Source organism: Armigeres subalbatus, chromosome 3 (genome assembly GCF_024139115.2).
Source record: "Armigeres subalbatus isolate Guangzhou_Male chromosome 3, GZ_Asu_2, whole genome shotgun sequence".
In the NCBI taxonomy this organism is placed as follows: domain Eukaryota; kingdom Metazoa; phylum Arthropoda; class Insecta; order Diptera; family Culicidae; genus Armigeres; species Armigeres subalbatus.
The window spans coordinates 37,531,411-37,546,755 of record NC_085141.1 but is presented as its reverse complement, the minus strand read 5'-3'; the positions used below and the strand labels follow the sequence as shown (position 1 = coordinate 37,546,755).

The window sequence follows — 15,345 nt, the reverse complement described above, 5'->3', positions numbered from 1 at the left end:
GGGCACCAATTGACGAGGGGTCGGACAAAACGGTGGTGGTCAAAGATCAAACCGTCACCTCAGACGGTTTGGCCGTGGACTGGATCTACAATCACATCTACTTCACCGACATCAAGAAGGCAACTATCGAGCTGACCAACTTCGACGGCAACATGGGTAAGATCGTAATCAAAGACGATCTGGAGATCCCACGGGCTATTGCACTGGACCCAATCGATGGGTAAGATGAAATGGAAAGGGAATTTTATCTCGATTTTGACACACGAGACTTTGCTTTTTTTCTCATTAGCTGGATGTACTGGACAGACTGGGGAACAACTCCTCGGATTGAACGTGCCGGAATGGACGGCACACATCGGCAGGTGATCGTAACCTACGAAGTGAAATGGCCCAACGGTATCACATTGGATTTGGTACGGAAACGTGTCTACTGGGTAAGTTGTCTATATTTTTCGACCGCAGGAAGTTCACATAATTTCTGAACATTCTCAAATATTAAGAGCTGAGAACAGAACAATAATTAATCACGGGAATATCCTGCGATTCATAAAACAAAATTTATATTTCTACTAGCGGAAAATACCCAGCTTTGCCCGGGTGTTTATGTTGCAAATGTCACATACTGAACTATTTGCAGCATCGCACTCTAGATCAATTTCCGTGCGATTGTTTTGTTTTGTTTCCTCAACAGCTGACTCAGAATTGTAGTTTAAATCAAGGTGTATATATCAAGGTGATATAATGTGTCAAAACTGTGAGTCAGCCATGTTTGTTCCAGCATTTGAAGTCGAATGAGTTTGTTTACAAACAAACCTGGTCATAAATGTCAAGAAACTGAATGTGACATGTAGTTTTCCAACATTGAGTTGTTCTTATCATAAACCATGAAACATCCCAATTGGATCAATATGGATCGAACGAACCCGAAATTAGCATCACTAGCAACATATGCCGACTGGAAAATACAAATTGTGCTGCTCACTCCCAATAAACAGTTTTTACAGAAGGACAGGATGAACTAAAGTTCTGTCGTCAAATGTTGACCAATATATTGCTACAAAGTCGGTGGTGCACGCAACGAGCTAGTTCATTTGGAACCCGAATATGTATCAAAACAAAAAGCTTCCAGCGAATAAATTGATGCATAATTTTAGGATTATATACACTCAGTTTTTATTTCTGCAGCTCGGCAAAAATCCGCACAGCCGTGCGCCAGCAAAATAAATAACTGATATTCCGGCAAAAATAGCGTTTGTTAGCTGATTTTCGGCAAATTATTTGCTGATTATCAGGAATTTTGACATAAATCTCGGCAAAAAACATGTTTGCTGGGGCACGGCTGTGCGATTCTCGGTAAAAGTTCAACATTTTGCTGAGATCCCGGTAAAAAAAATTAAGTGTGACTCATGTGTTTTGTTATTCAGTGGCTTGATTAAAGCACTTTAACCTTTGATACGAATCTACAGATAGATTATTGAGGATTGGCATAAAGTCGTCCTAAGCTTGATTAAAGCGCAATTTATTTCAAGTAGGAATGTTGGAAGACACAACAGCATCTTATAAGGGAACTTTCACCAAATATTCTAGTTAACAAAGCGAACAAATTGTTTTGTTTATTTTTGATTTTGCATTTTATAATATAAAAAACATTTTTTGGGATATGAATAAAATAAGATTCCATTTGATCGATTATTTAGAACTTAGTTTCATGTATTTCTTTTTCAGAAAATTATATTAAGCTCGTTTAGTGGAATGTATTAAACCGTCTAAGACGAATTAAGTACTGTCCATTTAATTCCACCAGTTAAATTTCGTTATCTTTGCAGATACGTATTTCGACCACAACTGTGTGGTCGTCTTCAGTGTCTTGTACTTGACTCGACTCGAAAGTCGAGTCAAGTACAAGACACTGAAGACGACCACACAGTTGTGGTCGAAATACGTATCTGCAAAGATAACGAAATTTAACTGGTGGAATTAAATGGACAGTACTTAATTCGTCTTAGACGGTTTATGTATTTCTTGATTAGTTGTTTTTTGTTCGGGACACTATTTTTCTGGCGTCGTTGCCGATACAAATCTTTGCCGGCTTGTGGTTGCTTTAAGTTCGTTTCTATATCCAAACGAGATTTCTTACCAATTACTTCTTCGCCAGCAATTCTTTTGCGCTTCCTGTTGCATTGATTTTTGTGTGTTTCCTGTTTTGCTTCGCCAATTGTCGGTAACTGCCCTTGTATTTTTAGGTTGCAATAACGCATTCGTGCAATTGTTCTTATTTTAACATATCGCTGAATAACCGACTTGTCAAATTTCGGGTACTTTTCTGAAATCCTTTTGGTCACGTCGCTAACAACATTTGTTTTAAATCTAAAACCTGTGATTCCTTGGCAGAAAATGAACTCTTTCTCCATTGCTTTTCCCATGACCTGGAAACCTTCAGATGGTACCATCAGTCCACCATATGATAAATTTGCTAGAAATGGTGGCATATGAGCGATGTTCAAGGACTGACTCACTTCTGCTGTTTTACTACCTAAGTCAGGATGTGAATGTTTCATTTTAAATGCCACCCATCCAAGCAAATATACAAATCCATCCTTCTCTTGGTAGCTTTGAAGGATATCAGATTCCACCGAAATTGAAGATGTCGACTGCAGATTTGGGATTTCGTTTTCCATGTCCTGATCATTTTCAGCCGGGAATGAGCTTTCTAAAATAAATGGGTCGTCAAGATTACGAAATAAATGATAATTCTCCGCGATTCCATATGAAACATATATGCAATATTTAGTGAAATCGTTCATTACCAAAAATAATTGTACTCGTTCACGGTATGGACGCTTAAGAGTGTTTATTTTAAGGGAAAATACAAGATATCAACTGGTTTGATTAGAATAAATCACATTTGTTTTCCACTGCTAGGAGGCTGTCTAGATAGTGTTTTATTGTGGCTTCCATCAAAGCGAGCATCACGTCATCGTTTTCCTACCAATGTTTGAATTGACTCACATTCGACGCTGTTATGACTGAATTTCGAGTCATCAGTTTTTACACATTTAGGATAATGTTAATCCTAAACATAATCAGTTATCTATTACAGCGGTAAGCGGTCAACCATTCTCACGCTCGTGTTTATGTGAACGATCTTTGAGTTTTACATAACATATAAAAAATGGAAATATCGGACAATCAATAATCCGTCTTTTTCCTTGTGCGTGCTTTTTGTACATGGTGGTGAGGAACCAAGCGTCTCCATGTACAGTTGATAGCCAGCATAAAAAACGAACAGTGGGTAATATCTGTGACATAACCGCTAAGTGGACGTAGGACTTGACTTGACCATGCCTTTACATAATATGTCCAGATACATAATATGTCCAAATTTCTCACATCAGCTATTTTGGATAAATAATCGGCGTTGCATACCATTCCTTGGCAAAATCTTCTCATCAAACCGACACAGAAATCAAATCTACCTCGAACAAGAATCATCAAAAACAATTCAGGAAGTCACTTGTCATAAGACGAGTTTGTAAATCCCATTGAAATTCCACTACTTAATTGTATCTGGACAGATACGTATTTCGACCTCAACAGTAAGGCCGTCTTGGTCGTTGAGGTCGAAATACGTATCTGTCCAGATACAATTAAGTGGTGGAATTTCAATGGGATTTACAAACTCGTCTTATGACAAGTGAAGACATTCCACTTAAAAACCTAAAAATAATTTTCTATACAATTCAGTAAGTATCTGTCCGGTCACGGAATATTAGCCTCGACAGTGGCAACCTTGCCACTGAAGGACTGCCTGAAATAAGCCACAAGTTGGCCCAGCAGGGGATGTAGGGCCTCCTAATCCGTGCGATAGCGACTAAAGGAGAACATTATTTTTAACTCTTAGAGCCTTGAAAAAGGCTGTTTGCTTCGGCTAAGTCCAAAAAGGAAGAAAACGATCTTTTCAAATAACCGCGAATTTCTAGTGGTGGTATAAAAAAGACTGAATGCTCTGCGAGCGAATGCACTTTTCTTTTATACCTTATTTTGAATCTTTTCTGCTTCCAAATTGGTGGGCCAATCAGCCAGTGTCTTGTATCCCGCTTCTTTGTCAGCCAAAGCGTCATCATCATGAACGCGTTCAAGAAGGACTTCTTCTTTTTTACGCTTGTTGCTGGCGTCTATTTCCTAACGGGACTTTTCGCTTGATACAGGCCAATAAGCCGGGCAAGCGAGCTTAGAATTGCAGTTCAGGTGAGAAGTACGTGTTCTTTTCTGAGACAACATTGTTAGTAGTAGATGGAAGGAAACACCCTGACATGGGTTTTCGGGTGATAAGATTTAGAATTGGTAACATGGGACGATCATTCAATCACGTTCGCTGTGTGTGCGGTCAGTATCAAACAATGTTTATCTAGATATTTCTTGATCAATGCCAAAAAATCCAACATTTGATGAAAAATCGATTGATAGTTTATTAATGTTTGAGCTGTTATCGGTGTTTTTTTTAATCCAAATATCCAAATATTATGTGAGAGATTTGGACATCTTATGTTTTGTAGGCATGGTCAAGCGAAGTCGCTATTTATGAAAATCACGCATAAAATTTTATCACTAGAATATTGGAGTACAATTTCTATCCCGAAGGATATTGAAAGCTTTGATATTGATCTCTATTATTGGTTCTCTGAAGAACCGTTTGTTTTTTGGACATACATGCTGCATCATGTGGCTTTTCTTCAGCCTGTCTTGGCTCATCACCGATGCCGGCCGGTCTCGGCTCGACTCTGCTGCTGCTGCCGGCATCTGCTCAGCATTGCTGCTTTGTCGGGTCTGTAGGGTGGACTGCTGCTGTACTGGCTAGGTTTCGGCTGATGATGGTGGCTTCGATGGTGTCGAGCCGAAAAAGCGGTCGGTGCAGACTTCATTCCCTGCTAAAAGGTGTAGGTGCTGTTCAATCGATGATGCGGTTGCTTCGCTTGTCCCGGTCAGAATGAAAGGAAAAAATCGCGATGCGCTATTTTATGGCTTCTCGGCAGACCCAGCGGCTGCTCATTCGCTGGTGTCTGCACCAATCAGAACGTGGTAATGGAATGATGCAAGAATTATGCGGTACCCGTATTTATAGGTTCCCTTGATCTCAATGTTTTTCATTGAAAACAGTTTCATGCCTATTGAAACAAGTTTTTCGGGTCTTATCAAGCATGGACATGAAAGGCATACTTTAAATCTGTCGATTGAGGGGCTTACCGCAGAAATTCGTCCACTGAGACGAATGCTATTAACGTTTAAAATCTTTCAACACAGCGTAACGCGGTCGTTTTGAATATTTTGAAATGACACCCGGTATAGTAAAGAGAGACGTAAGTCCTACGTCAAAATGATGGCGACTCAGTTTGTCGTAATATTGATCGGCGCGCGGCGGTAGCGGCGTTTTCGGCGTCAGAGGCCCCATACACGCTCGGACATGTTGTATAACTTTGACTCTGCCCCCGGAAATTTGGTTCGGTCGGTGTAAAGTCGGACCGTCTGTGGGCAAGTTGTACGACTGTTGGACAGTGCAACTTGCCCACAGACGCACAGAGGGACGAAAAAATATTCACCCGTAGTCTTGTTTACGTGTGCGAATGCGCTTTCGAGCGAAAGTTGAAGCGTATTCTCGTTTACGCCAGCAAAATCTATATGGAAACGATTCGAACGAATCGCATTCGATCAAAAGTTGCTTTCGAATAGGGGTGATTGACAAAACAATCTTTAAGAAGGGAATTTTATAAAATATCGATATTTGCTGACTATCCTATCTCTAAAATGGTCACCCTGTTAAAGAACGATTCTTATTGCAATCGGTAAGGAATGATTCTACCAAATACTATGAAAATCTGAACGGGCATATATAAGTTTCACATAGAATCTCTGTTCGACGATGTTTTGTGAAATATGTACCTGTATGTTCTATATAGGCTTCGAAATCATTTGCAATTGATGTTGGAATCTTTATTTCCGCATTTTTGAACATTTGAGCCATAACAAATTCGTCTCGTTGGTCACCTTGTTCCACAGTGTTCGTGTTACGTTGGGTGATACCTGGTGTTTTACCGAGAATGATAAGTCTTAAACGGTGAATTACGCTTAGTGGAGTCGGTCTATCATTCAAACCACCATTCGTTCTAAGCTGCGATATTAGGTTTTCCAATAAGTCTTGGTTCAGCTGAGAAGAAATAAATTTCAATTACCAATATTAGCAGAGTATTAGGAACTTTGTTACCTTGAAGGTTGAAATGTAGTCTATATTATATTTACACTGCATATCGACAAACAAATTTTTCAGGGATTTTATTGAAATAATAATCGATCTTTGGAAAGTTGCAAATGATTTGCAGACAACACCTCCTTTTCGAATGCCACGGATATTTGTCATCATGTCAAGCATTGCATTTAGCGCCTGTATTTGATCTGGTGCTGCAACAAAAGATCTTTTGAGATCGAGCTTCGCGTGCTTCGTAAAAGAATTGAAAACATCGAACCAATTGTTGCAAATTTCGATAAATTGTGCAACCAAGGTTGCTTCTTCTTCATCCGCAGTACCATTAAATCGCTCTTTCAGCATAGTGGCCGTTGTGTGCGAAAGCAATTTGGCAGCTTTTCCTACATTTTGTTTTTCAGCGGAACTCATGTCTACATGGCCAATTGTCAACATGAACAACGGTGTGAGCTCGCATGTTGCCCGTTCTTCAATTAATGTACGGACTAGTCGTGAATTGACTATCCTGTTTTTGCAGATACAGCCATCTCCAATAAACCAATTCCTTAGTAGCTTAAGATTGTGTGGACTATCTCCAAAGACGTGAATTTTTTCCTGTGTAACCGGATGGTTAAAGAAAGTGTGGTCCTCGGTAACTCCAACTGCTTTTCGGAGCGTCAAGTTCTCGGGGCCATTATCTGAATTGATAGCAACGACAGGATAGCCAATTTTATGCAGCTCTGTTATTATGTCAAATAATATTTCCTTGGTCATCGGTTGATCGAAAGCCACATACACTACTTGTTTCCATTTGGAAAACAGTCCTCTGACCATCACGAACTGCGCGTGTTTATGTGGCCCGATTATTGCATCTTTCGCTATATCGTACTCCATAAGCTGACGGACACTCATTTCATCGAAACTTATCACGGAGACTACATCTCTTTTTGACATTTTCATTCCTTGAATACATTAGCAAAAAATAATAAGGTGACTTGAGGGTAATTCATATTGACAATAGTTCTTACCCACAATCTGCATCGAGCGTAGTACGTCTTTTAATAGTCCGCTACTCATATCTATCCTTTGGGCATAAGAAGCCAGGGTTGAGAGTCCAGGTAATGGAATGTGCATCTGATCTCTTAGATAGGTGTAGCACCGTTTGCTCAAATACCGAATTGCAAATGCGGTAGATATTTCATTTGCAGTCCAGTGTGGCTTTTTCTTTCTACCAAGTATGACATCTAGTTGATTTTCAGTTAACACGCTCTTCAATGCATTTTTCAGCTGGGCTATGAAAGTATGGCTGTCAATATGATCCTTTTCACAAGCTGCAATTTTTGCCTCCATAGCGTATAACTTCTTTCTCAGTAATTTCGTTTCTGTTTCTGTGTTCTTGGCCAATGTTTGATTTGCGAGCTTGAGCTCCTTTATCTGCATTTCTTGCTGATTTAATTTCAGATATGCTGCCTGTAGCTGCTCCGAATCTCTCGAGGCCTTTGATTCCGCCTCTGCCAACTGTTTTCTCAGCTCAGCGATCGTAGATTGATCTTCGTCTTCATCCTTACTTTGTACTTCACGTGGTCTCTCATTCATTTCTAAATGCCGCTCGCCGCACAATACGTCGTCGTGGTACACAGAAACGTTTGAAGATAACTCCATGCAAATTCCAGAGTCATCCATTGAGTATGAAGATATTTCTTCAAAACCGTAGCGTTTCAGGTGAAACAAAGATTGCGGGGCGGTGTCTAATGAATTATGGAGAATTGAGTCATATATTGAACAAAGGTAGCCCTACATACCATTATTATTATAACATGTTAAATCGGTATGCAGCAATGTATTTGGTCCTCGACAGCTGGGCACAGCTGAAACAAAATCACTTCAAATGCTGTTACAATTTTTGACAAAATAAGTAATTACCCACCTTTCGGTACTAGATGTCTGACTAATTTTGCACCTATAACATCATGCCGGGTTTGATACCTTGAATCGTAGGACTCAGGCTCAAAATGCTCTGAACAAATACCTTGGTTCTTCTGTGGCTTCCACTCACTTTTATGTCCACAAAACCGTATCCAAGCTTCCATTTGCGTGACATTTTTCGGAAAGTTGTGGTAAACAATATTTGGATTGTACTTGGTTACGGAAATTTTATTGATGCACCCTTTCACTGCGCAAAAATATGCCATTTCAAAATTATTCAATCCGCGAACTGATTTCAATTTCGGAACTTGAATGATTACAAACAAACTCATTGGCTGTCACTAAATTTCCCCGCACACTTCTCTCCATCAAACTGACAAAGCGGTAGCACCTTGATATATACACCTTGGTTTAAATATTTTTCCCTTTCCCCGTTGAATTCACTAACTTTTTGTATATGCAAAACCTTGTGGATCCCAAAACGAATCGATTAGGGAAAAAATCTTGCAAATCGATCAATCCGTTCGCGAGTTAAATCGTCAGGAAGGAAATCTCAACTTATTTTTATTATATAGATGAAGATCACCTGCACATTCTTCTGGTCTCAATCTAAATCAATTAATTAAGGGACTTCATTTGAACAGCAAATAGCGTCTTCCGTACTTAATATATTTCGACTCTTCTCCGGCAGGTCGATGCCAAGCTAAACACCATCTCTTCGTGCGACTATGACGGATCTCAACGATCGGTGGTCCTGTACTCGGCAGATTACCTTCGGCATCCATTTTCCATTACCACGTTTGAAGATTATGTTTATTGGACCGACTGGGACAAAGAAGCCGTCTTCAAGGCGAACAAGTTCAACGGAAAAGACATTGAACCAGTGACGGCGATGCACATGGTATGATTTATTAGTTTTCCCATTCTCATTATTTATGATGAATGCAATTCCGAACAATTCGTTAGGAAACGGCATTCATCGTAAAAGGCACCTGCTTTGTCTTCTCGTGAGTCATAATTCGATATTTATTTCAACTTTAACAGCTACAGCACCCGATGACAATCCACGTGTACCACCCGTACCGTCAACCAGACGGTACCAACCATTGTCAAGCTGTCAATGGACACTGCTCCCATCTCTGTCTGCCAGCGCCGCAGATCAACAGTCGAAGTCCAAAGATATCTTGCGCGTGTCCCACTGGGCTTAAGCTGATGGATGACGGCCTGATGTGTGTGGAAGACGGTAAGTACAATTTTTACTGCCGCAATAAAAGTGACCCACCCTCCAATGATTGGCCATCCGACAAGTTTATGACAGCACCAATAGCAACAATGGCGCGGACAGTATGAATGTGTACGTGTGATAGACAGCAATAATATCGAGTGCAGTTTCAAAACCTCCCCTCTTGAAATTTATGTGTTATTTCCTTTTTGATGAGTTTTTTTTATTTGCGTTTATTTACATTACAATTTTATTTTCTTTCGTTTTTCGTTATTTCATTTTTGTAACTGATGCAAATGATGAAAATATCAAACAATCATGCCAACAACCAAACCCTTCAACCAAACAAACATCAAACAACCATCATCGACATTTATCCGTTACATTGGGAACGCATGATGCATTTTAATATTTCGACGAATGCAATTGAATTATCTTCATTCATTGGCCCGAACAAACACCATAAACGGGACACATTTCCATGGTCACCAGTGAGTGAATCGAATGCGAGGGGTCCATCAACGTCGCATGCTTCGAATTCACGCTCCTCAACGGCCAATGACACCAGCAGCAGCAACAACAAAGGCATCGAACACCATCCCGGTAATATTTACGACGACAAAAGTATCATTGCCTCCACGGGTAAACCAACTTCATCGAATGCATCGCCAGCGTCTTCGCATGGGGACCATAACTGTGAGTACCGAATGCAACTACTAAGAATCTCGCCGAAACTGGGTGATGGGTTTGCGAATAATTTAGGACCAGTAATAGTTTTATCTTTAAGACTTGCTTCGAAATAATAATAACAATATTCACCAACAAAAAAATGAACTTTACATAACCCTATTAGGATCACCAGTTTTTGAATAGTCGTGTTGCTAACATCGCACTGAATGCTCAATCAACGAAAGTAAATCCCATTTAAATACTAAATGAACTGATTCGTACTAACTATGTCAATTAGTCACAGTCCATAAGCTAGATGTTGACGATACAAGCGACAGAGATTACAACACTCGCTTAATTTGGTGGAACATGTGCACTTTTCAAATCGGCTCAACACACATCATATGGTTCATTTATAACTCATGTGGCTCCAAATAATGCATCAGGTATTCTAACTAACGAACATCCGCATCACAGGACAGAAACATAACCGGACCAGAACGTAAATCGTTGCAAACTGTGCGTAAATAGTTTGCAATTAATCAGCCCCTCCCAACCATCCAAACGACCAACGATTCCTAGTATGACCATTTTTGTTCGCCAGCTTCCCTGCGTGTCATGAAATGGGCAAATTCTAGCTTTTCGAAGTATGCTTACTGGAGTGTTGCTTTGAAAAGTGGCCACCCATTAAGATATTCTGTGCTAAATAGAGTGATTTATCAACTGTACGTGGAAACCGAAATGGGGCAAATCGAGATAGGGGGTTGTTATTGAGAGCTTGAATCGAATTATTCGAATGGTATCATTAGGATACCGAAAACGATTCTACGCGGTTCTGAAATTTCAGAGCACGAATTTCTTTGTCGAATGTTTCATTTCAAATCACTGAAGTGAATACCCAATGCAAGCGTCTTAGAGTATACATAAAAGCATTATTATTATTGATTACGGTTCGCGGACTTGTGTTTAGACAAAGGTTTTTAGAGATCTGAATCAATATCTATATTTAACATTTTTAAAACCGAGAGAAAGCATACAAAATAATGAATTTCTCAACGAAGTTCCCTTGATTATATTTTAAAATTTGTTACAATATTTTTTCCAATCTATAATGTTTTATTGCATAAATCATCTTATTTTTTTATAATGTGCTCAGCAGGGAAGTTCAGAGCCTCTTACCCAAGGACGGGAATGTTTGACATTTCTTTTTACCATTTATTCAGTCACAGAAAAACAACACCACAAGATTTTACTATTTTCTCTCCCCACAATTAATGTTTTCGTACAATAATTTTACAACGTGTTACCGTTTTTTTTGTGTGTAAAATAGTCATTTAATCTCTCCTTGCTCATTTTAGAGACTAAAACTTAAAAATCATTACCTGCGGCTAGCACTCTTTCTAGGCTGTGTGCTACAGGTAATGAAACTCGATTCTGTTCTATTTGCGCTTCACAGTTTACCTACGAAGAAAAAAAAAGTGAAAAATGTGGCGTACATTTGAAACTGGTTTGTTAGGTGCATAAAATTTGACCGGAAAAATTGTAAATAGTCGCAACATCACAGTGCTGTATTGTACATTTCGCAACACTGACTCTTACCTCATTTTTTTTCAGAATCAGAATTTGCTCCAGTCTCTCCATAGGAAATACTTAAATATATTTAAAACTCCTGACTTGAAAAAAACGATGCTCCTGCTAGTGCTGCAAAATGAATTTATTTGCAAAACTCCTGATCCAATACCTTTCCATTTAAGGATTACTCAGGAGATCCTTCTTCAGGGTACATTCTTATGAAAAAAAAACTTCCCAAATAAATTACTATGTCTGAAACTTGATTATGCATATGTACAACATGTGATAGATTTAGTTCGGAAAAGGTATTGGAGGGTAACCGCCCCTTCGGTGGGGTTTGATCCCACGACCCCAGTTCGCATGACAGGTGCTTTCCCTACTAAGCTACGAAGGACCTCCGTCGTCCACCGCAGCTTAGCGGGTACTGATGAAACCAAATTCCCAGCACCAGGTACCAGCCGATCTCTCGCAATACATTTTCAGAACTAACTCTCTCAAATGTATTTTTGTACACAATGTCAACCATGTTGTACATATGCATAATCAAGTTTCAGACATAGTAATTAATTTCCACTCCGGGTGGCTTAATACCCGGCATATAGGCAATTAACTTTGAATGTACTTCCCAAATAAAATTCTTCCCAACTTCTCGAAATCCACTATAGATTCCTCTAGTTCAGCAGTTCTTAACCTGGGGTACATGTATCCCTGGGCTTACCTTCGCCGGACCTCGGTCAGAAATGCATAATGGCGGATGAGTTACAATTTTAATCAAAACTTATTGATAAAGTTTTGATAATTTTGTATTTTTTTATTTAAAAACTTTGTATTCTACATAATATGCATGGCGATCAGTAAATCATGGCCTATTGAATCCTGCCCCCACAACCAGTATAATGGATGATGGACTGTGGGACAAAAGATCAAAAGGGCATAACCTCGAATGAACAAATTTTAAAAATCTTCTATGCAATCTACCTGATCAAAACAATTCTGTTGAATAATATGTTAAGAATGTTATTCTTAACTAAAATCTAGAGTCTACAGATTCAGAAGCCTCCATTTGAGAGACATAAAGACTTTTTCCCGAAAAGCTCAGCTGCTTCGTTGCAAGAAAAATGGAAGCATCCTTCTCATCCATCCTCATTTTAAGAGGTTCTGAAACTTTCTTTCAAGGGGCCCGGAATCCTTCTTTTAAGCTTTTTTCTATAAACCTTCTTGTTTTTTTTCTGCTTCTTTTAAAAGCCTCGAAAGGATCGTTTCAGGGGGTTCGGATAGCATTTTTCAACTGGCTTGAAAGCTTCCTTGGAAGCGTCCTTTCTAGAGGCCCGCGAGTCTTCTTTTAAACTTTCTTCTTTAACCTTCCTAGTGCATTGGGGTCCATTTCGACCCAAGCACACCTAAAACACCGCTGTAACTTTGTAACGCAACGAGATAAAAACCTGAAAAATTCTGACTTTTCCTAACTTTCGGAAATAAGGATTCCCTGAAAAAATCAGCTTCCAGCGACATCTAGGAGAGGCGCCACAAAAAAAGTGACACAATGTTCATTGGGGTCCATTTGGACCCAAGAATTCATCTCGATCACAAAAATTCAAATTTCAACCGATTTTCGTTCTTTAGGCACCAAACGAAAGCTGTAGGTTCCAACATTAAGTCCACGAGGTGATTCATCCAAATTGACCACTCTAGTCACCGGGGAACCTGTGCTAAAGAGGTACTATTTGAGCTTTTCAATTTGGCACCAAATTTTCGAGTTTCGTGTTATGAAACATAAAATTGTTTGCAAATATGTGCTCTGATGCTCCCAACTGTATTTGCTATATTAAATATGCCATTTCTGGGCAAATTTAACCCTGAAGCGGTCATCGGAAAGCCCTCTGGAAGATCCGGAACTTCCGTAAAATTGGCCAATTCTAAAAGTTCACCCCAGAGCTTCGCGATTTTTTGATAACCATTCATTCTGGCAAATTGTGGGTGCAATCAATAGGTAAAGTCTTCTGTGACCTCCAAATGTCCCAGAAACGGTCCTCCGGAAGATCCGGAACTTCCGCAAAAGTGGCCAATTCTAGAAGTTAATCCCAGAGCTCCGGGATTTTTTTCGTAACCATTAATTCTGGCAAATTCTGGGTTCAATCAATAGTAAATGTCTTCTGTGACCTCCAAATGCCTTAGAAATGGTTCTTCGGAAGATCCGGAACATCCGTAAAATGGCCAATTCCAAAGTTCGTGCCAGAGCTTGGCGATTTTTTGATAACCATTCATTCTGGCAATTTGTGGGTGCAAAAAACAGTTAATGTCTTCTGTGACTCCAAAATGTCCCAGAAACGGTCCTCCGGAAGATCCGGAACAATTCCAAAAATTCACCCTAGAGTTTCGCGACTTTTTAAAACCATTCATTCTGGCAAATTGTGGGTCTTCTGTGACCTCCAAATGCCCAAGAAATGGTTCTTCGGAAGATCTGGAACATCCGTAAAATGACCAATTCCTAAGGTTCATCCCAGAGCTTCGTGATTTTTTCGTAAGCATCCATTCTGACAAATTGTACGTGCTATAAATAGTGAAAGTCTTCAGTGACTTCTAAATATCTCAGAAACGGTCCTTCGGTAGATCTGGAACATCCGTAAAAATGGACAATTCCAAAAGTTTGTCCCAGAGCTTCGCGATTTTTTGATAACCAATTAATTCTTATGAAAAAAAAACTTCCAAAATAAAATTCTTCCCAACTTCTCGAAATCCACTATAGATTCCTCTAGTTCAACAGTTCTCAACCTGGGGTACATGTACCCCTCGGCTTACCTTCGCCGGGCCCGGGGGGTACCTCGGACAGAAATGCGTAATGGCGGATGAGTTACAATTTTAATCAAAACTTATTGATAAAGTTTTGATAATTTAGTTTTTTTTTTATTTTAAAACTTTGTATTCTACATAATATGCATGGCGATCAGTAAATCATTACCTATTGAATCCTGCTCCCTACAACCAGTATAATGGATGATGAACTGTGGGACAAAAGATCAAAAGGGCACAACCTCGAATGAACAAATTTTAAAAATCTTCTATACAATCTACCTGATCAAAACAGAATGTTGAATAATATGTTAAGAACGTTATTCTTAACTAAAATCTAGAGTCTACAGATTCAGAAGCCTCCATTTGAGAGACATGTAGTCTTTTTCCCGAAAAGCTCAGCTGCTTCGTTGCAAGAAAATTTAAAGCATCCTTCTACGCTTCTCGGAAGCCGCATGTACGCAGCACTTTCCTTTCGAAAACTCCCAGTGCGCGTTGGTCCTCCACGAGCATCGTCCAGGTCTCGTGTCAATAGAGAACTATCGGTCTAATAAGCGTTTTGTAGATTGTCAGTTTGGTACGGCGGCGAACTCTATTTGATCGGAGCGTTTTGTGGAGTCTAAAGTACGTACGATTTCCTGCCGTGATGCGTCTCCGATTTTCTCTGCTGATATCGTTATCGGAGGTCACCAGCGAGCCTAAGTACACGAATTCTTCAACCACCTCGATTTCGTCACCACCGATAGAAACTCATGGTGGGTGGCTTCGATTGACCTCTTATGAGCTTCTTCCTATCATGTACTTCGTCTTCGACGTGTTAATGACTAGTCCAAACCGTTTAGCTTCGCTTTTCAGTCTGATGTAGGCTTCCTCCATCCTCTCAAAGTTACGTGCCATGATATCAATGTCGTCGGCGAAATCAAATAACTGG

General features: G+C 39.7%; 1 protein-coding gene across 8 annotated transcripts in view; it reads left to right on the top strand.

Moving 5' to 3' along the window:
- The window catches only part of LOC134227195 (low-density lipoprotein receptor-like), a 1,220,229-nt gene that overhangs the window by 1,136,238 nt on the left and 68,646 nt on the right, over positions 1-15,345 (top strand). For 7 of the 8 annotated variants that reach the window (XM_062708524.1, XM_062708522.1, XM_062708523.1 and 4 more), the window contains 5 exons: positions 2-220; positions 290-434; positions 8,853-9,062; positions 9,206-9,404; positions 9,876-10,079. In XM_062708524.1, coding sequence (XP_062564508.1) covers positions 2-220; positions 290-434; positions 8,853-9,062; positions 9,206-9,404; positions 9,876-10,079 — 977 coding nt within the window. The remainder of the gene's footprint in view (position 1; positions 221-289; positions 435-8,852; positions 9,063-9,205; positions 9,405-9,875; positions 10,080-15,345) is intronic. The other variant, XM_062708530.1, reaches the window with a different exon arrangement.